The sequence below is a fragment of the Pseudophryne corroboree genome, chromosome 5 (genome assembly GCF_028390025.1).
Source record: "Pseudophryne corroboree isolate aPseCor3 chromosome 5, aPseCor3.hap2, whole genome shotgun sequence".
Classification (NCBI taxonomy): domain Eukaryota; kingdom Metazoa; phylum Chordata; class Amphibia; order Anura; family Myobatrachidae; genus Pseudophryne; species Pseudophryne corroboree.
This window is the reverse complement of record NC_086448.1, coordinates 706011677-706032459: the sequence shown is the minus strand read 5'-3', so window position 1 is coordinate 706032459 and position 20783 is coordinate 706011677. Positions and strand designations below refer to the sequence as shown.

General features: G+C 48.3%; 1 protein-coding gene across 3 annotated transcripts in view; it reads right to left on the bottom strand.

Moving 5' to 3' along the window:
• The window catches only part of TERF1 (telomeric repeat binding factor 1), a 192452-nt gene that overhangs the window by 90240 nt on the left and 81429 nt on the right, over window positions 1-20783 (bottom strand). For all 3 annotated transcript variants that reach the window (XM_063923919.1, XM_063923917.1, XM_063923918.1), the window contains exon 10: window positions 1974-2039. In XM_063923919.1, the coding sequence (XP_063779989.1) occupies window positions 1974-2039 (66 nt within the window). The remainder of the gene's footprint in view (window positions 1-1973; window positions 2040-20783) is intronic.

The following is a 20783-nucleotide window of genomic DNA, read 5'->3' as shown; positions in this document are numbered from 1 at the left end:
GCGGTAATGTGTAAATATGTAGAATTGTTCCAAGAAGAACAAAAATTGTTCTTTTGTACAATATTCTTGCCAGGAGGTACACATTTATTCCCATTAGGGAACTATTTGACAAACATATTTCAATGTCTTATTTGCTTGCCTACTTTTCCTATTATTGATTTATGGTTCAGAGATAATATGGATGTATTCTGATACATTGGCAGTGGTAGAGAGGTTCGCTCCCCCTTATTTGTGTGGCGCCCGAAATCAGTCTATTGCTGGGTGTCAATAACAGATGTCAGCAATTAAAATAATGGATATTTAATGAAACATTAATATGCACAATAAAAACATGTGAAATTGTGACTAAAAACAAGAGTGGAGACTGTACTGGCAGGAAAAAGTCATAACGGTGAAGGAAAAATGGAGCCACAGGTGTCAGACAAGCAAGGTATCCCGGGATATACCCTGCTTAGGCTCCAAAGAGTTTAATCCCACCAGACTTCGATGGAAAGTCCTGGATGTTCGTCCGTGTTGAAGATAGGCACAGCAGGGCAGCGCTGACGCGTTTCGGGACTATCCTGTCCCTTTTGCTTTGAAAAAGGGACAGGATAGTGCCGAAACGCGTCAGCGCTGCCCTGCTGTGCCTATCTTCAACACGGACGGACATCCAGAACTTTCCATCGACGGCTGGTGGGATTAAACTCTTTGGAGCCTAAGCAGGGTATATCCCGGGATACCTTGCTTGTCTGACACCTGTGGCTCCATTTTTCCTTCACCGGTATGACTTTTTCCTGCCAGTACAGTCTCCACTCTTGTTTTTAGTCACAATTTCACATGTTTTTATTGTGCATATTAATGTTTCATTAAATATCCATTATTTTAATTGCTGACATCTGTTATTGACACCCAGCAATAGACTGATTTCGGGCGCCACACGAATAAGGGGGAGCGAACCTCTCTACCACTGCCAATTTTTTCCAGAGTCTATAGGGGACTCCAATAGCCCCCCCCCCTTCGGGCAGGCACGGCAATTTCATACAGCGCCATCACCACTCTCACCCTTCTCTTTTTCACCCCGTATTCTGATACATGCTGGGAATTGATCTCACATCTCAGATTATAGCGCCAGACTGATTAGACCAGTGCATGTATATATTAATACTACTCATGTTACTCTACTCGGTCAGTGCATAGAATCATCATAGGAGGACACATTACAGCTATTAATTTTATTGTTTGTTTTGTGAGGTTCAAAAATTTTAACGGAAAATGGTAGAACAGCAGCAGGTGGATCTTAGAATGCTGGAGCCCAGATGATGAGGTGCAGTGTGGGAGTTGATCAAGGAACTGGAGGATGTACTGCAGGAGAGCTTGAGGAGTGAGCGTGATACCAGCAGGATGGAAATCCGTGCACCTTCTTGATTACCAAGTAGACTGGGGGGAGAAGCAGTGGAGTCTAGGCCAACACCAGTCTAGATTAACTGTAGTGGATGAGCCAAGTGGCACTGGAAAAATGTATACCCAATTAGAAGGATAGACAGCAAATTGAGAGGGGGGTCCTGGGCTTTTCCAAAAGACTAGAGGACCCAGAAGGTATTCGTGATTGAGTCCTAGTTGAACGTCCACACTGGCATATCTGCATAGACTGGAGCTGGACATACTTCAGATATACTAGTGTTAGTAATGTACTAAAGACTTTTAGATTGTACTTTATATTGTAAGCTCGCAATAGCAGGACCTTCTCCCCTCATGTGCCTTTCCTTCTCTTACTTACACTATCTTATACTCCATACTCCCTTTGATGGCACCTAACCCCTGGTTTTCCGTACATGTCCTACTGTATATTGTCTTGAACTGTAAGTGCTGATTTCTTGTGTTGCTCATTTGGTTACGTACTCTGTAATGGGCCCTGCGGATCCTTTGTGGTGGCATATAAAGGATGATAATAATAATAATAACAACAACAACAACAACAACAACACCACACTTACCTTTCTGTTGCTTTATCGGTTATAGATGCTTTGTTCTCTGTGCAGTTGGCTATTCCAATTTCAATACTTTCCAAAAACAAAAAACAAAACTGTATTAAAAATGTAACAATGAATGCTGTTGTTTAGGATACACTTTAATGCTAATGAATGGTATACTGTGCACAACTAAGCATTTCTGTATTGAATAAAAACATGCTAGCACAAATGTATACAGCACATCAGGTATAGAAGTCTGACAGAGAAACCATTGGTACAAGGGCAGATAGCTCAGGACAGAAGAAAATTAGGAGCTGCAATACTGTTAACCAATAAAAACAGGATTTTAATACCTACCGGTAAATCCTTTTCTCCTAGTCCGTAGAGGATGCTGGGGTCCACTTCAGTACCATGGGGCACAGACTGTTCCGCAGGAGCCATGGGCACTTTAAGACTTTTTCAGAGTGTGAACTGGCTCCTCCCTCTATGCCCCTCCTCCAGACCTCAGTATAGGAACTGTGCCCAGTGAGACAGACATTTTGAGAAAAGGATTTACTTTTAAGTTAATGGTGAGAATCATACCAGCTCACACCTCAACCATGCCGTACACATGGCGTTCAACAAAACACATGCCAACGGGCATGAACATTACAGCAACCGTGCTGAAAACATTTTTAATAAATTAACAACTGCAGGTAAAGTACGCACTGGACTGGGTGCCCAGCATGCTATACGGACTAGGAGAAAAGGATTTACCGGTAGGTATTAAAATCCTGTTTTCTCATACGTCCTAGAGGATGCTGGGGTTCACTTCAGTACCATGGGGTTATACCAAAGCTCCAGTACGGGCGGAAGAGTGCGGATGACCCTGCAGCACCGATTGACCAAACTGTAGGTCCTCATAGGCCAAGGTGTCAAACTTGTAAAACTTAGCAAACGTGTTTTCCCCTGACCAAGTAGCTGCTCGGAAAAAATAAGAATTTACTTACCGATAATTCTATTTCTCATAGTCCGTAGTGGATGCTGGGGACTCCGTAAGGACCATGGGGAATAGCGGCTCCGCAGGAGACTGGGCACATCTAAAGAAAGCTTTAGGACTATCTGGTGTGCACTGGCTCCTCCCCCTATGACCCTCCTCCAAGCCTCAGTTAGGATACTGTGCCCGGACGAGCGTACACAATAAGGAAGGATTTTGAATCCCGGGTAAGACTCATACCAGCCACACCAATCACACCGTATAACCTGTGATCTGAACCCAGTTAACAGCATGATAACAGAGGAGCCTCTGAAAGATGGCTCACAACAATAATAACCCGATTTTTGTAACAATAACTATGTACAAGTATTGCAGACAATCCGCACTTGGGATGGGCGCCCAGCATCCACTACGGACTATGAGAAATAGAATTATCGGTAAGTAAATTCTTATTTTCTCTAACGTCCTAAGTGGATGCTGGGGACTCCGTAAGGACCATGGGGATTATACCAAAGCTCCCAAACGGGCGGGAGAGTGCGGATGACTCTGCAGCACCAAATGAGAGAACTCCAGGTCCTCCTCAGCCAGGATATCAATTTTGTAGAATTTTACAAACGTATTTGCTCCTGACCAAGTAGCTGCTCGGCAAAGTTGTAAAGCCGAGACCCCTCGGGCAGCCGCCCAAGATGAGCCCCCCTTCCTTGTGGAGTGGGCATTTACAGATTTTTGGCTGTGGCAGGCCTGCCACAGAATGTGCAAGCTGAATTGTACTACAAATCCAACGAGCAATAGTCTGCTTAGAAGCAGGAGCACCCAGCTTGTTGGGTGCACACAGGATAAACAGCGAGTCAGATTTCCTGACTCCAGCCGTCCTGGAAACATATATTTTCAGGGCACTGACAACGTCTAGCAACTTGGAGGCCTCCAAGTCCCTAGTAGCCGCAGGCACCACCAATAGGTTGGTTCAGGTGAGACGCTGAAACCACCTTGGGGAGAAACTGAGGACGAGTCCTCAATTCCGCCCTGTCCGAATGGAAAATCAGATAAGGGCTTTTTCAGGATAAAGCCGCCAATTCTGACACGCGCCTGGCCCAGGCCAGGGCCAACAGCATGACCACTTTCCATGTGAGATATTTTAACTCCACAGATTTAAGTGGTTCAAACCAATGTGACTTTTGGAACCCAAAACTACATTGAGATCCCAAGTGCCACTGGAGGCACAAAAGGAGGCTGTATATGCAGTACCCCTTTTACAAACGTCTGAACTTCAGGGACTGAAGCTAGTTCTTTTTGGAAGAAAATTGACAGGGCCGAAATTTGAACCTTAATGGACCCCAATTTCAGGCCCATAGACACTCCTGTTTGCAGGAAATGTAGGAATCGACCCAGTTGAATTTCCTCCGTCGGGCCTTCCTGGCCTCGCACCACGCAACATATTTTCGCCAATTGCGGTGATAATGTTTTTGCGGTTACATCCTTCCTGGCTTTGATCAGGATAGGGATGACTTCATCCGGAATAACTTTTTTCCTTCAGGATCCGGCGTTGAACCGCCATGCCGTCAAACGCAGCCGCGGTAAGTCTTGGAACAGACAGGGTCCTTGCTGGAGCAGGTCCCTTCTTAGAGGTAGAGGCCACGGATCCTCCGTGAGCATCTCTTGAAGTTCCGGTTACCAAGTCCTTCTTGGCCAATCCGGAACCACGAATATAGTGCTTACTCCTCTCCATCTTATCAATCTCAGTACCTTGGGTATGAGAGGCAGAGGAGGGAACACATACCCTGACTGGTACACCCACGGTGTTACCAGAGCGTCTACAGCTTATTGCCTGAGGGTCCCTGGACCTGGCGCAATACCTGTCGAGTTTTTAATCATGTGGAAGACTTCTGGGTGAAGTCCCCACTCTCCCGGGTGGAGGTCGTGCTGAGGAAGTCTGCTTCCCAGTTGTCCACTCCCGGAATGAATACTGCTGACAGTGCTATCACATGATTTTCTGCCCAGCGAAGAATCCTTGCAGCTTCTGCCATTGCCCTCCTGCTTCTTGTGCCACCCTGTCTGTTTACGTGGGTGACTGCCGTGATGTTGTCCGACTGGATCAACACCGGCTGACCTTGAAGCAGAGGTCTTGCTAAGCTTAGAGCATTGTAAATGTCCCTTAGCTTCAGGATATTTATGTGAAGTGATGTCTCCAGGCTTGACCATAAGCCCTGGATATTCCTTCCCTGTGTGACTGCTCCCCAGCCTCGCAGGCTGGCATCCGTGGTCACCAGGACCCAGTCCTGAATGCCTAATCTGCGGCCCTCTAGAAGATGAGCACTCTGCAACCACCACAGGAGGGACACCCTTGTCCTTGGTGACAGGGTTATCCGCTGATGCATCTGAAGATGCGATCCGGACCATTTGTCCAGCAGGTCCCACTAGAAAGTTCTTGCGTGGAATCTGCCGAATGGGATTGCTTCGTAGGAAGCCACCATTTTACCCAGAACCCTTGTGCATTGATGCACTGAGACTTGGCTCGGTTTTAGGAGGTTCCTGACTAGCTCGGATAACTCCCTGGCTTTCTCCTCCGGAAGAAACACCTTTTTCTGGACTGTGTCCAGGATCATCCCTAGGAACAGAAGACACGTCGTCGGAACCAGGTGCGATTTTGGAATATTGAGAATCCAATCGTGCTGCCGCAACACTACCTGAGATAGTGCTACACCGACCTCCAACTGTTCCCTGGATCTTACCCTTATCAGGGAATTGTCCAAGGAAGGGATAACTAAAATTCACTTCCTTCGAAGGAATATCATCATTTCGGCCATTACCTTGGTAAAGACCCGGGGTGCCGTGTACCATCCATACGGCAGCGTCTGAACTGATAGTGACAGTTCTGTACCATAAACCTGAGGTACCCTTGGTGAGAAGGGTAAATTTTGACATGAAGGCAAGCATCCTTGATGTCCCGAGACATCATGTAGTCCCCTTCTTCCAGGTTCGCAATCACTGCTCTGAGTGACTCAATCTTGAATTTGAACCTCTGTACGTAAGTGTTCAAAGATTTTAGATTTAGAATCGGTCTCACCGAGCCGTCCGGCTTCGGTACCACAACAGTGTGGAATAATACCCCGTTCCCTGTTGCAGGAGGGGTATCTTGATTATCACCTGCTGGGAATACAGCTTGTGAATGGCTTCCAAAACTGTCTCCCTGTCAGAAGGAGACATCGGTAAAGCCGACTTTAGGAAACGGCGAGGGGGAGACGTCTCGAATTCTAATTTGTACCCCTGAGATATCACGTGAAGGATCCAGGGGTCTACTTGCGAGTGAGCCCACTGCGCGCTGAAATTCATTGAGACGGGCCCCCCACCGTGCCTGATTCTGCTTGTAAAGCCCCAGCGTATACTGAGGGCTTGGCAGAGGCGGGAGAGGGTTTCTGTTCCTGGGAACTGGCTGATTTCTGCAGCCTTTTTCCTCTCCCTCTGTCACGGGGCAGAAATGAGGAACCTTTTGCCCGCTTGTCCACGAAAAGACTGCGCCTGATAATACGGCGTCTTCTCATGTTGAGAGGCGACCTGGGGTACAAACGTGGAATTCCCAGCTGTTGCCGTGGCCACCAGGTCTGAAAGACCGACCCCAAATAACTCCTCCCTTAATAAAGCAATACTTCCAAATGCCGTTTGGAATACGCATCACCTGACCACTGACGTGTCCATAACCCTCTACTGGTAGAAATGGACAACGCGCTTAGACTTGATGCCAGTCGGCAAATATTCCGCTGTGCATCACGCATATATAAAAATGCATCTTTTAAATGCTCTATAGGCAAAAATATACTGTCCCTATCTAGGGTATCAATATTTTCAGTCAGGGAATCCGACCACGCCAACCCAGCACTGCACATCCAGGCTGAGGCGATTGCTGGTCGCAGTATAACACCAGTATGTGTGTAAATACCTTTTAGGATACCCTCCTGCTTTCTATCAGCAGGATCCTTAAGGGCGGCCATCTCAGGCGAAGGTAGAGCCCTTACAAGCGTGTGAGCGCTTTATCCCCCCTAGGGGGTGTTTCCCAACGCACCCTAACCTCTGGCGGGAAAGGATATAATGCCAATAACATTTTAGAAATTATCCGTTGTTATCGGGGGAAACCCACGCATCATCACACACCTCATTTAATTTCTCAGATTCAGGAAAACTACAGGTAGTTTTTCCTCACCGAACATAATACCCCTTTTTTTGGTGGTACTCGTATTATCAGAAATGTGTAAAACATTTTTCATTGCCTCAATCATGTAACGTGTGGCCCTACTGGAAGTCACATTCGTCTCTTCACCGTCGACACTGGAGTCAGTATCCGTGTCGGCGTCTATATCTGCCATCTGAGGTAACGGGCGCTTTAGAGCCCCTGACGGCCTATGAGACGTCTGGACAGGCACAAGCTGAGTAGCCGGCTGTCTCATGTCAACCACTGTCTTTTATACAGAGCTGACACTGTCACGTAATTCCTTCCAACAGTTCATCCACTCAGGTGTCGACCCCCTAGGGGGTGACATCACTATTACAGGCAATCTGCTCCGTCTCCACATAATTTTTCTCCTTATACATGTCGACACAAAAGTACCGACATACAGCACACACACAGGGAATGCTCTGATAGAGGACAGGACCCCACTAGCCCTTTGGGGAGACAGAGGGAGAGTTTGCCAGCACACACCAGAGCGCTATATATATACAGAGATAACCTTATATAAGTGTTTTTCCCCTTATAGCTGCTGTATAGTTAATACTGCGCCTAATTAGTGCCCCCCTTCTCTTTTTTTAACCCTTTCTGTAGTGTAGTGACTGCAGGGGAGAGACAGGGAGCTTCCCTCCAACGGAGCTGTGAGGGAAAATGGCGCCAGTGTGCTGAGGAGATAGGCTCCGCCCCTTTTTCACGGACTTTTCTCCTGCTTTTTTATGGATTCTGGCAGGGGTTAAATGCATCCATATAGCCCATATAGCCCCCCCCCCCAGCGCCCTGCACCCTCAGTGACCGAAGTGTGAAGTGTGCTGAGAGCAATGGCGCACAGCTGCAGTGCTGTGCGCTACCTTGTTGAAGACAGGACGTCTTCTGCCGCCGATTTTCCGGACCTCTTCTGCCTTCTGGCTCTGTAAGGGGGCCGGCGGCGCGGCTCTGGGACCCATCCAAGCTGGGCCTGTGATCGTCCCTCTGGAGCTAATGTCCAGTAGCCTAAGAAGCCCAATCCACTCTGCACGCAGGTGAGTTCGCTTCTTCTCCCCTTAGTCCCTCGATGCAGTGAGCCTGTTGCCAGCAGGTCTCACTGAAAATAAAAAACCTAATCTAAAACTTTCACTAAGAAGCTCAGGAGAGCCCCTAGTGTGCACCCTTCTCGTTCGGGCACAGAGATCTAACTGAGGCTTGGAGGAGGGTCATAGGGGGAGGAGCCAGTGCACACCAGATAGTCCTAAAGCTTTCTTTAGATGTGCCCAGTCTCCTGCGGAGCCGCTATTCCCCATGGTCCTTACGGAGTCCCCAGCATCCACTTAGGACGTTAGAGAAAAGTTGTAATGCCGAGACCCCCCGGGGCAGCCGTCCAGGATGAGCTCACCTTCCTAGTAGAATGGGCAGTCACCGAATTCGGTATCGGCAATCCTACTGTGGAATGAGCGTGCTGAATCGTACCTCTGATCCAGCGCGCAATAGTCTGCTTAGAAGCAGGATACCCAATCTTGTTGGGAGCATACAGGACAAACAGAGCCTCTGTTTTCCGTATCCGAGCCGTTCTTGCAACAGAGATTCTCAAAGCCCTGACCACATCTAGAGACTTTGAAGCAGCGATGGTGTCAGTAGCCACTGGCACCACAATAGGTTGGTTTATATGGAAAGAAGAAGCCACCTTTGGAAGAAATTGCTGACGAGTTCTTAACTCAGCCCTATCTTCATGGAAAACCAAGTATGGGCTCTTGTGAGACAAGGCCCCTAACTCAGACACCCTTCTTGCGGATGCCAAGGCCAACAGCATGACCATTTTCCAAGTCAGAAACTTCAACTCTATCTCCTGGAGAGGTTCAAACCAATCCGATTGAAGGAACTGCAACACCACGTTAAGATACCATGGTGACACAGGAGGCACAAATGGAGGTCGGATGTGCAGAACCCCTTTCACGAATGTCTGAACTTCTGGAAGGTAGGCCAATTGTTTCTGAAATAAAACGGACAAGGCCGAAATCTGGACCTTGATTGAACCCAATCGTAGGCCCGCATCCACACCCGCCTGGAGAAAATGGAGAAAACGTCCTAACTGAAACTCTTCCGTAGGAGCCTTCTTGGTTTCACACCAAGACACATATTTTCTCCAAATACGGTGGTAATGCTTAGACGTTACTCCTTTCCTGGCCTAAATAAGAGTGGGAATGACTTCTTTGGGAATACCTTTTCGGGCTAGGATCCGGCGCTCAACAGCCATTCCGTCAAACTAGTGCATCCACTGCTATTGCTTGAGGGTCTCTCGACCTGGAACAATATCTCTGAAGCTTCTTGTTGAGACGAGATGCCATCTTGTCTACTTGAGGAACTCCCCAAAGACCTGTCACTTCTGCGAAGACTTCTTAGTGGAGGCCCCATTCTCCTGGATGGAGATCGTGTCTGCTGAGGAAGACTGCTTCCCAGTTGTCCACTCCCGGAATGAAAATTGCTGACAGAGCTCTTGCATGTCTTACTGCCCAGAGGAGGATCTTTGACACCTCTGCAATTGCCGCTCTGCTTTTCGTTCTGCCCTGACAGTTTATGTACGTGACTGCTGTTACATTGTCCGACTGGATCTGTACGGGTTGATCTTGAAGAAAAAGCACCGCTTGTAGAAGGCCGTTGTAAATGGCTCTCAACTCCAGAATGTTTATGTGAAGACAAGTTTCTTGACTTGACCATCTTCCTTGGAAGCTCTCCCCTTGCTGTGTGACTGCTTCCCAGCCTCGGAGACTTGCATCCGTGGTCACCAGTATCGAGTCTTGAATCCCGAACCTGCGTCCCTCTAGGAGGTGAGAACTGTGTAGCCACCACAGGAGCGAAATTCTGTCTTTGAATGACAGGATTATCCTCTGATGCATGTGTAGATGGGATCCGGACCACTTGTCCAATAGGTCCCACTGGAATACTCTGGCATGGAATCGGCCAAATTGTATGGCCTCGTAGGCCACTACCATCTTCCCCAACACCCGAATGCATTGATGAATCGACACTCTTGTTGGTTTCAGAATTTGTTTGACCATTCTCTGTATTTCCAGAGCCTTTTCTACTGGAAGAAATACCCTCTGTACTTCTGTGTCCAGTATCATCCCCAGAAAGGACAATCTTGTCGTCGGTTCCAATTGTGACTTTGGAAAATTTATGATCCAACTGTGATGTTGAAGTACTGTCAGGGAGAGTGCAATGTTCTGCACCAACTTTTCCCTGGATCTCGCTTTTATCAGTAGATCGTCCAGGTAAGGAATTATATTGACTCCTTGCTGTCGAAGGAGGACCATCATCTCCACCATCACCTTGGTGAACACCCTCGGTGCCGTGGAGAGTCCGAACGGCAACATCTGAAATTGGTCATGACAATCCTGCACTGCGAATCTCAGATAAGCTTGATGCAGAGGATAAATGGGAACATGCAAGTAGGCATCTTTTAGGTCCACTGACACCATGAATTCCCCCTCCACCAGACTTGAAACCACTGCCCTCAGAGGTTCCATCTTGAACTTGAACCTTTGCAGGTAGAGATTCAGATTTTTCAGGTTTAGAATCGGTCTGACCGAGCCATCCGGCTTCGGAACTTCAAATAGGCTTGAATAAAACCCTTCTCCCTGTTGTAACAAGGGAACCAGGACAATGACTTGATCCTGACACAATTTTTGTATTGCTGCTGCTACCACTTCCCTGTCCGGGACAGAAGCTGGTAAGGCCGATTTGAAAAATCGGCATGGGGGAATGTCTTGAAACTCCAGTTTGTACCCTTGGGACACAATCTGCACAACCCACAAGTCCAGGCCAGATTGAACCCAGAAGTGACTGAAGAGTTTCAGACTTGCCCCCACCTGAGCGGACTCCCGCAAGGGAGCCCCAGCGTCATGCCGAAGATTTGGCAGGAACAGAGGTTGATTTCTGCTCCTGTGATCCTGGAGACACTGTGGACTTTTTTACCTTTCCCCTTCCTCTACCCACAAAGAAAGGGGAACCTTTACCCTTTTTGTATTTATTGGTCGAAAGGACTGCATCTGAGAGTGATGTGTCTTTTTCGCCGGTGCAGGAGCATAAGGCAATAATGTCGACTTACCTGCGGTAGCCGCAGAAACTAAAGCATCCAGCCCCTCTCCAAACAAGGCCTCACCTTTGTACGGGAGAGTCTCCATATTTCTTTTGTAATCTGCGTCAGCATTCCATTGGCGAATCCACAACGCTCTCCGTGCTGAGATTGCCATGGTAGCGGCTCTTGATCCCAACAGACCAATATCTTCCATGGCTTCTAGCATATACGCAGCAGCCTCCTTTATATGACCTAGTGTTACGAGTATCTCGTCTCTATCTATTGTGTCAATGTCTGATAAGTTGTCTGACCACTTTTCAATAGCACTACTCACCTACGCACAGGCAATGCTAGGCCTGATAAGTGTCCCATTTGCCACATAAATAGATTTCAACGTAGTCTCTAACTTGCGGTCTTCCGGCTCTTTTAGTGAAGCCGTCCCAGGCGCAGGGAGAATCACCTTTTTTGTTAACCATGACAGGGCACTGTCTAGAACGGGGGGGGGGGGTGACTCCCACCTTTTCCTGTCCTCTGCAGGGAAACGGTAAGCTACCTGAATTCTTTTAAGAATCTGAAATTTCTTTTCAGGGTTTGCCCAGACTCCCTCAAAGAGACTGTTTAGCTCATGAGATGGAGGAAATGTTACATTTCTTTTCTTTATAAAAGTAAGCCTTCTCCTGTGGTAAAGGAGGAGGCTCCGTAACTTCTAAGACCTCCTTTATAGCCACAATCATGTATTGAATGTTTTTTGCTAATTTAGGATCTATTCCCCTGGAATCACTAGTGTCGACATAGGAATCAGAGTCTGCGTCGGTATCATCGGTGAGGATCCTGTATGCCACGCCCGCGTTCAGCCCCACTTTGGACCGGGGGACCCCCCTAGCAGGGCCCCCGGTTTGTCCTCACCACAGACGTCACCTTCAGACACTGTTAGGGGTGTGCGGCGTGCTGCGATTGTGACAGCCAAGGCGCAGTGCCCTGCTGAACAACAACCCCTCAGGACGTTAGTCCTGCAGCAGGGAAGCAGCTCTGCACCTCGCAAGGCCAGTGACAGCTCCCCTCCCTCCCCACCCCCACCTCCCACGGTGCAGTTATGCTGTTGCCCAGACAGCATACTGAAAATAACAAACATTAAAAAGAAATTGAAGAAAGCTCTCTGGAGCTCAGAGATGTGCATCCTCTGCTGAGGGCACTTTTTTTCTGAACTGCCTGTGGGAGGGGGCATAGAGGGGAGGAGCCAGCACACCCAGTGAACCCTGTCTATACCCCATCGTACTAGATTCCCCAATATCCCTTATGGATGCTAGAGAGAAAGTGTTTAAAAACAGCTATGTTGTCATATTACTTAACACATATTCTCTGCGAGGCCTGCTTAGCACACAGCCACTGCAGAGGGACTTTTTGAACTCCCTGTAGAGCATGGTATCCTGTGGGAACATGCTTCAAAGGGAAGGATAAGAAGAGGTGTGTTTGTGCAGATGGTGGTTCAAGGGGTATAAAATAAATCATGTATCAAGGAAAAAGAGAAAAAGACCGAAGCACTTGTATAGAATCCTAAATAGTATATGTAAGAGCACAGTGGATTAACTTTATGGTAAGTAAATCACTGTATAAATAGACAATCAGCACACAGAGGTGCTCCTGTGAGAGTAAATTAAGTATATAGGTAAACTAAAAATATAAACTAAAAAATAAGAATTTACTCACCGGTAATTCTATTTCTCATAGTCCGTAGTGGATGCTGGGGACTCCGTAAGGACCATGGGGATTAGCGGCTCCGCAGGAGACTGGGCACAACTACAAAGAAAGCTTTTAGACTACTGGTGTGCACTGGCTCCTCCCACTAAGACCCTCCTCCAGACCTCAGTTAGGATACTGTGCCCGGAAGAGCTGACACAATTAGGAAGGATTTTGAATCCCGGGTAAGACTCATACCAGCCACACCAATCACACCGTATAACTCGTGATACAATACCCAGTTAACAGCATGATAACAACTGAGCCTCTCAACAGATAACTAAAGGGTTATTGTTGAGCTAAGCAATAACTATATACAAGTATTGCAGACAATCCGCACTTGGGATGGGCGCCCAGCATCCACTACGGACTATGAGAAATAGAATTACCGGTGAGTAAATTCTTATTTTCTCTAACGTCTTAAGTGGATGCTGGGGACTCCGTAAGGACCATGGGGATTATACCAAAGCTCCCAAACGGGCGGGAGAGTGCGGATGACTCTGCAGCACCGAATGAGAGAACTCAAGGTCCTCCTCAGCCAGGGTATCAAATTTGTAGAATTTAGCAAACATGTTTGCCCCTGACCAAGTAGCAGCTCGGCAAAGTTGAAGAGCCGAGACCCCTCGGGCAGCCGCCCAAGAAGAGCCCACTTTCCTTGTGGAATGGGCTGTTACCGATTTAGGATGCGGCAGGCCAGCCGCAGAATGTGCAAGCTGAATCGTACTACAGATCCAGCGAGCAATAGTCTGCTTAGAAGCAGGTGCACCCAACTTGTTGGGCGCATACAGGATAAAAAGCGAGTCAGTCTTCCTGACTTCAGCTGTCCTGGAAACATAAATTTTTAGGGCCCTGACTACATCAACAACTTGGAAGCCTCCAAGTCATTCGTAGCCGCAGGCACGACGATAGGTTGGTTCAGATGAAAAGCTGATACCACTTTGGGGAGAAACTGGGGACGAGTCCTCAATTCTGCCCTATCCATATGGAAAATCAGATAAGGGCTTTTACATGACAAAGCCGCCAATTCTGAAACCCGCCTGGCCGAAGCCAAGGCCAACAACATGACCACTTTCCACGTGAGATATTTTAAATCCACGGTTTTCAGTGGCTCAAACCAATGTGACTTTAGGAAATCCAACACCACGTTGAGATCCCAAGGTGCCACTGGAGGCACAAAAGGGGGCTGAATATGTAGCACTCCCTTAACAAAAGTCTGAACTTCAGGTAGTGAAGCCAATTCTCTCTGGAAGAAAATCGATAGAGCCGAAATCTGGACCTTAATGGAACCCAATTTAAGGCCCATAGTCACCCCTGACTGTAGGAAGTGCAGGAATCGGCCCAGCTGAAATTCTTCCGTTGGGGCCTTCCTGGCCTCACACCACGCAACATATTTTCACCATATGCGGTGATAATGGTTCGCGGTTACTTCTTTCCTAGCTTTTATCAGCGTAGGAATGACTTCCTCCGGAATGCCCTTTTCCTTCAGGATCCGGTGTTCAACCGCCATGCCGTCAAACGCAGCCGCGGTAAGTCTTGGAACAGACAGGGCCCCTGCTGCAGCAGGTCCTGTCTGAGCGGTAGAGGCCATGGGTCCTCTGACATTTCTTGAAGTTCCGGATACCACGCTCTTCTTGGCCAATCCGGAACAATGAGTATAGTTCTTACTCCTCTTCTCCTTATTATCCTCAGTACCTTTGGTATGAGAGGAAGAGGAGGGAACACATAAACCGATCGGTACACCCACGGTGTTACCAGAGCGTCCACAGCCATCGCCTGCGGGTCTCTTGACCTGGCACAATATTTTTCTAGCTTTTTGTTTAGGCGGGACGCCATCATGTCCACCTGTGGTTTTTCCCACTGGTTTACAATCATTTGAAAGACTTCTGGATGAAGTCCCCACTCTCCCGGGTGGAGGTCGTGCCTGCTGAGAAAGTCTGCTTCCCAGTTGTCCACTCCCGGAATGAACACTGCTGACAGTGCTAACACGTGATTTTCCGCCCATCGGAGAATCCTTGTGGCTTCTGCCATCGCCGTCCTGCTTCTCGTGCCGCCCTGTCGATTTACATGGGCGACTGCCGTGATGTTGTCTGACTGGATCAGTACCGGCTGGTTTTGAAGCAGGGGTTTTGCCTGACTTAGGGCATTGTAAATGGCCCTTAGTTCCAGAATATTTATGTGCAGGGAAGTCTCCTGACTTGACCATAGTCCTTGGAAGTTTCTTCCCTGTGTGACTGCTCCCCAGCCTCGAAGGCTGGCATCCGTGGTCACCAGGACCCAGTCCTGTATGCCGAATCTGCGGCCCTCTTGAAGATGAGCACTCTGCAGCCACCACAGCAGAGACACCCTTGTCCTTGGAGACAGGGTTATCAGACGATGCATCTGAAGATGCGATCCGGACCAATTGTCCAACAGGTCCCACTGAAAGGTTCTTGCATGAAACCTGCCGAATGGAATCGCTTCGTAGGAAGCTACCATTTTTCCCAGGATCCGCGTGCAGTGATGCACCGACACCTGTTTTGGTTTTAGGAGGCCTCTGACTAGAGATAACAGCTCCTTGGCCTTCTCCTCCGGGAGAAACACTTTTCTCTGTTCTGTATCCAGAACCATCCCTAGGAACAGCAGGCGTGTCGTAGGGACCAGCTGTGACTTTGGAATGTTTAGAATCCAGCCGTGCTGTTGTAGCACTTCCCGAGATAGTGCTACCCCTACCAACAACTGCTCTCTGGACCTCGCCTTTATCAGGAGATCGTCCAAGTACGGGATAATTAAAACTCCCTTCCTTCGAAGGAGTATCATCATTTCCGCCATTACCTTGGTAAAGACCCTCGGAGCCGTGGAGAGACCGAACGGCAACGTCTGGAATTGGTAATGACAATCTTGTACCACAAACCTGAGGTACTCCTGGTGAGGATGGTAAATGGGGACATGTAGGTAAGCATCCTTGATGTCCAGCGATACCATGTAATCTCCCTCGTCCAGGCTCGCAATAACCGCCCTGAGCGATTCCATCTTGAACTTGAATTTTTTTGATATATGTGTTCAAGGATTTCAAATTTAAAATGGGTCTCACCGAACCGTCCGGTTTCGGTACCACAAACATTGTGGAATAGTAACCCCGTCCTTGTTGAAGTAGGGGCACTTTGACTATCACCTGCTGGGAATACAGCTTGTGAATTGCCTCTAATACTGCCTCCCTGCCTGAGGGAGTTGTTGGTAAGGCAGATTTGAGGAAACGGCGGGGGGGAGACGTCTCGAATTCCAGCTTGTACCCCTGAGATACTACTTGAAGGATCCAGGGATCCACCCGTGAGCGAGCCCACTGATTGCTGAAGTATTTGAGACGGGCCCCCACCGTACCTGGCTCCGCCTGTGGAGCCCCAGCGTCATGCGGTGGACTTAGAGGAAGCGGGGGAGGACTTTTGCTCCTGGGAACTGGCTGTATGCTGCAGCTTTTTCCCTCTACCTCTGCCTCTGGGCAGAAAGGACGAGCCTTTAACCCGCTTGCCCCTATTGGGCCGAAAGGACTGTACCTGATAATACGGTGCTTTCTTTGGTTGTGAGGGAACATGGGGCAAAAATGTAGACTTCCCAGCTGTTGCTGTGGAAACGAGGTCCGAGAGACCATCCCCGAACAATTCCTCACCCTTATAAGGCAGAACTTCCATGTGTCGTTTGGAATCTGCATCACCTGTCCACTGCCGAGTCCATAGCCCTCTCCTGGCAGAAATGGACATTGCACTAATTTTGGATGCCAGCCGGCAAATATCCCTCTGTGCATCCCTCATGTATAAAAGTGCGTCTTTTATATGCTCTACGTTCAGCAAAATAGTGTCCCTGTCTAGGGTATCTATATTTTCTGACAGGGAATCTGACCACGCAGCAGCAGCGCTCCACATCCAGGCTGAAGCTATAGCCGGTCTCAGTATCACACCTGTGTGTGTATATATAGATTTCAGGATAGCCTCCTGCTTTCTATCAGCAGATTCCTTCAGGGCGGCCGTATCCGGAGACGGTAGTGCCACCTTCTTCGACAAGCGTGTGAGCGCTTTATCCACCCCAGGTAATGTTTCCCAGCGTGACCTATCCTCTGGCGGGAAAGGGTACGCCATTAGTAACCTCTTAGAAATTACCATCTTTTTATCAGGGGAAGCCCACGCTTCTTCACACACTTCATTTAACTCTTCAGATGGAGGAAAAGCTACTGGTAGTTTTTTCTCTCCAAACATTATACCCTTTTTTGTGGTACCGGGGGTAACATCAGAAATGTGCAACACATTTTTCATTGCCTCAATCATGTAACATGTGGCCCTACTGGAAGTTACATTAGTCTCTTCGTCGTCGACACTGGAGTCAGTATCCGTGTCGACATCTGTGTCAACCATCTGAGGTAGCGGGCGTTTTAGAGCCCCTGATGGTTTTTGAGACGCCTGGGCAGGCACAGGCTGAGAAGCCGGCTGTCCCACATTAGGTATGTCGTCAAACCTTTTATGTAAGGAGTCAACACTATCACGTATTCCTTCCACAGCACCATCCACTCAGGTGTCGACCCCGCAGGGGGTGACATCACATTTACAGGCATCTGCTCCGCCTCCACATAAGCCTCCTCATCAAACATGTCGACACAGCCGTACCGACACACCGCAAACACACAGGGAATGCTCTGACAGAGGACAGGACCCCACAAAGCCCTTTGGGGAGACAGAGAGAGAGTATGCCAGCACACACCAGAGCGCTATATAACACTGGGATCCCACTATCAATGAGTGTTTTCCCTATAGCTGCTTTTTTATATATATATTACATATATATATATATATATATATATATCTATACTGCGCCTAAATTTAGTGGCCCCCCTCTCTTTTTTACCCTTCTGTAGTTTTCTCAGACTGCAGGGGAGAGCAAGGGAGCTTCCTTCCAGCGGAACTGTGAGGAAAAAATTTCGCCAGTGTGCTGAGGGAGAAGCCCCGCCCCCTTTTCGGCGGACTTTCTCCCGCTTTTTCTGTGATACTGGCAGGGGTAATTTTACATCTATATAGCCTCTGGGACTATATATGATGTATATTTTGCCAGCCAAGGTGTTATCTATTGCCCTCAGGGCGCCCCCCCCCCAGCGCCCTGCACCCATCAGTGACCAAAGTATGAGGTGTACATGAGGAGCAATGGCGCACAGCTGCAGTGCTGTGCGCTACCTTGGTGAAGACTGAAGTCTTCTGCCGCCGATTTTCCGGACCTTCTTCGTGCTTCTGGCTCTGTAAGGGGGACGGCGGCGCGGCTCCGGGAACGAACACCAAGGTCGGGTCCTGCGGTCGATCCCTCTGGAGCTAATGGTGTCCAGTAGCCTAAGAAGCCCAAACTACCACCTGTTAGGTAGGTTCGCTTCTTCTCCCCTTAGTCCCTCGCTGCAGTGAGTCTGTTGCCAGCAGATCTCATTGAAAATAAAAAACCTAAATATCATACTCTTTACCCTGACTAACCCCACTGTCTCTCTCCCCCCCATGCTACGTGAACTACGCAGATTCGGTTCCCTCTCGGGTTACAAAATCAATGAGGGGAAATCCGAGGCGCTATCCCTTCATATCCCACGCCAAACGCGACTGAACTTGGAATCTGCTTTTAATTTTCAATGGCGACCCACCCAGATCCGTTACTTGGGTATATATGTCACCAAGCAATACTCCCATTTATACCATGCCAATTACGCCCCCCTTCTCAGACGGCTTCAACAAGATATATCAACCTGGAAATCCCTTTATATATCTTGGATTGGAAGGCTCAATGCAGTAAAAATGAATGCCCTTCCTAAATTATTGTACCTATTCCAAACACTCCCGATTAGGGTTCCAGCACATGTCCTCCAATCTCTACAAGCCCTGTTTGGGAAATTTATATGGGCAGGCAAAAAACCGAGATTAAGCCGTCTGGTACTGTCCAAATCCACAGACAAAGGCGGTCTAGGCCTTCCCCTACTGCAAAATTATTACTATGCTACACAATTGAGCCACATTATCTCATGGCATTCCCCTCCCGGACTGAAAAAGTGGGTCGACATTGAAAACGCGTTATCTCCAGATCTTAGTGTAGACTCTCTCCCATGGCTGCCCCGTATTCACAGGCCGGCCTCGGCCTACGCCTATCCCTCTATCCATTTTACCCTGACGACGTGGGACACGATTAACAAGCGTTTTTCCTTCACGACTTACCCCTCCCCCTTAACGTCCCTTTGGAGACACCCCCTATTCCCGCCAGGATTTTCTGATAAATGGGCTGCCCCCTGGCTAGCGGCCGGCATCACTCGCTTTATGCACATTGCTGGGCACTCGGCTCCGTCCACTTTTGCAGGTTTTCAAGAACGATACCACCTCCCCGCGGCTTTGCACTACTCTTACCTGCAGATCCACCATTTTGTACATACTTACTGCAACTCTAAACCCTTTCGCCAACCCTCTCTTTTTGAACGCCAATGTCTCTACTCGTTTGGCTGTAGCGGTGCCATCTCTATGCTGTACCATTCTATTCTATCCGCCAAATCCCTACATAAAGAATCTTTCGAAACTGCCTGGGAACACGACCTTGGCACACAGTTTGACGACGAGGAATGGTCTCGTATCCGACATCGGATCGCTAAAGCCTCCATTAGTGTCGGCATCAGGGAGACGACCTACAAGGTGTACACCCGTTGGTATTTGACCCCTGACAAACTTCATCGTATATATCCACATTCCTCAGCCCAGTGTTGGCGAGGCTGTGGCATGGTGGGCACCTTTTTTCATATTTGGTGGGAATGTCCGGTTATCCAACAGTTCTGGAAAGTGGCAGTGACCCTTATGGCAAATGTTACCTCCTGCTCTGTGCCTATGGATCCATCGATACTCCTTCTCCACATACCCCTTCGTTCGGCGTCTAAGGCAGAGAACAAGCTGATCTTTCATATATCTAATGCTTCCACACTCCTGATTGCCAAATTGTGGAAATCCCCCATACCTCCTACTCAGAGTGCTCTAATTAATAGATTGTGGTACGTTTCCTCTATGGAATATATCACCTCCCTTCTCAATGACACAGTGTCCGAGTACCATCGGGTATGGAACTCCTGGTACACTTTGTATTCCTCACCCTTGCCAGGTACCCCTCCCTTACGCCTTTCCTCCTCCTAGCACCTCACCACTCCTCCCCCCTCCCCCCCCCCCCCCCCCTTCACTCCTCCACCCTTCTTAACTGGCCGTCTCCTTCTCAGCACTATTTAATTCAATTTTTTTTCTCTTCCCCCTGTCTTTCTCAGGTTTTTCTCCCCCCCCCTCCCCCCACCTCGTCTGTTCCCTCTTTCTCTATAACACACTTAAAATTAGACATTTATATGCTTTGCTTTCTGAGATATTTGCTTTTTGTTGATCTTTCTGTTTTTGTTTTTCTTCTCTGTTACACCATACTATTTCAGTGACAGCACTTAATGCATCCTCCTATATCGTTTTATCACCGAACTGTTAAATTTTTCTTTTTTCATCTGCTGTTCTCTGTGATTGGACATGCTCTATACACTGTTGACCAATTGTACGGTCGATCACCTATTCCAGTTATGTCCTGTTCTTATTGTTGACATAAAATAAAATAAATTGTTAAAAAAAAAAAAAAAACTAAATATACTTTCTTTCTAGGTGCTCAGGAGAGCCCCTAGTGTGCATCCAGCTCGGCCGGGCACAAGAATCTAACTGAGGTCTGGAGGAGGGTCTTAGTGGGAGGAGCCAGTGCACACCAGTAGTCTAAAAGCTTTCTTTGTAGTTGTGCCCAGTCTCCTGCGGAGCCGCTAATCCCCATGGTCCTTACGGAGTCCCCAGAATCCACTTAGGACGTTAG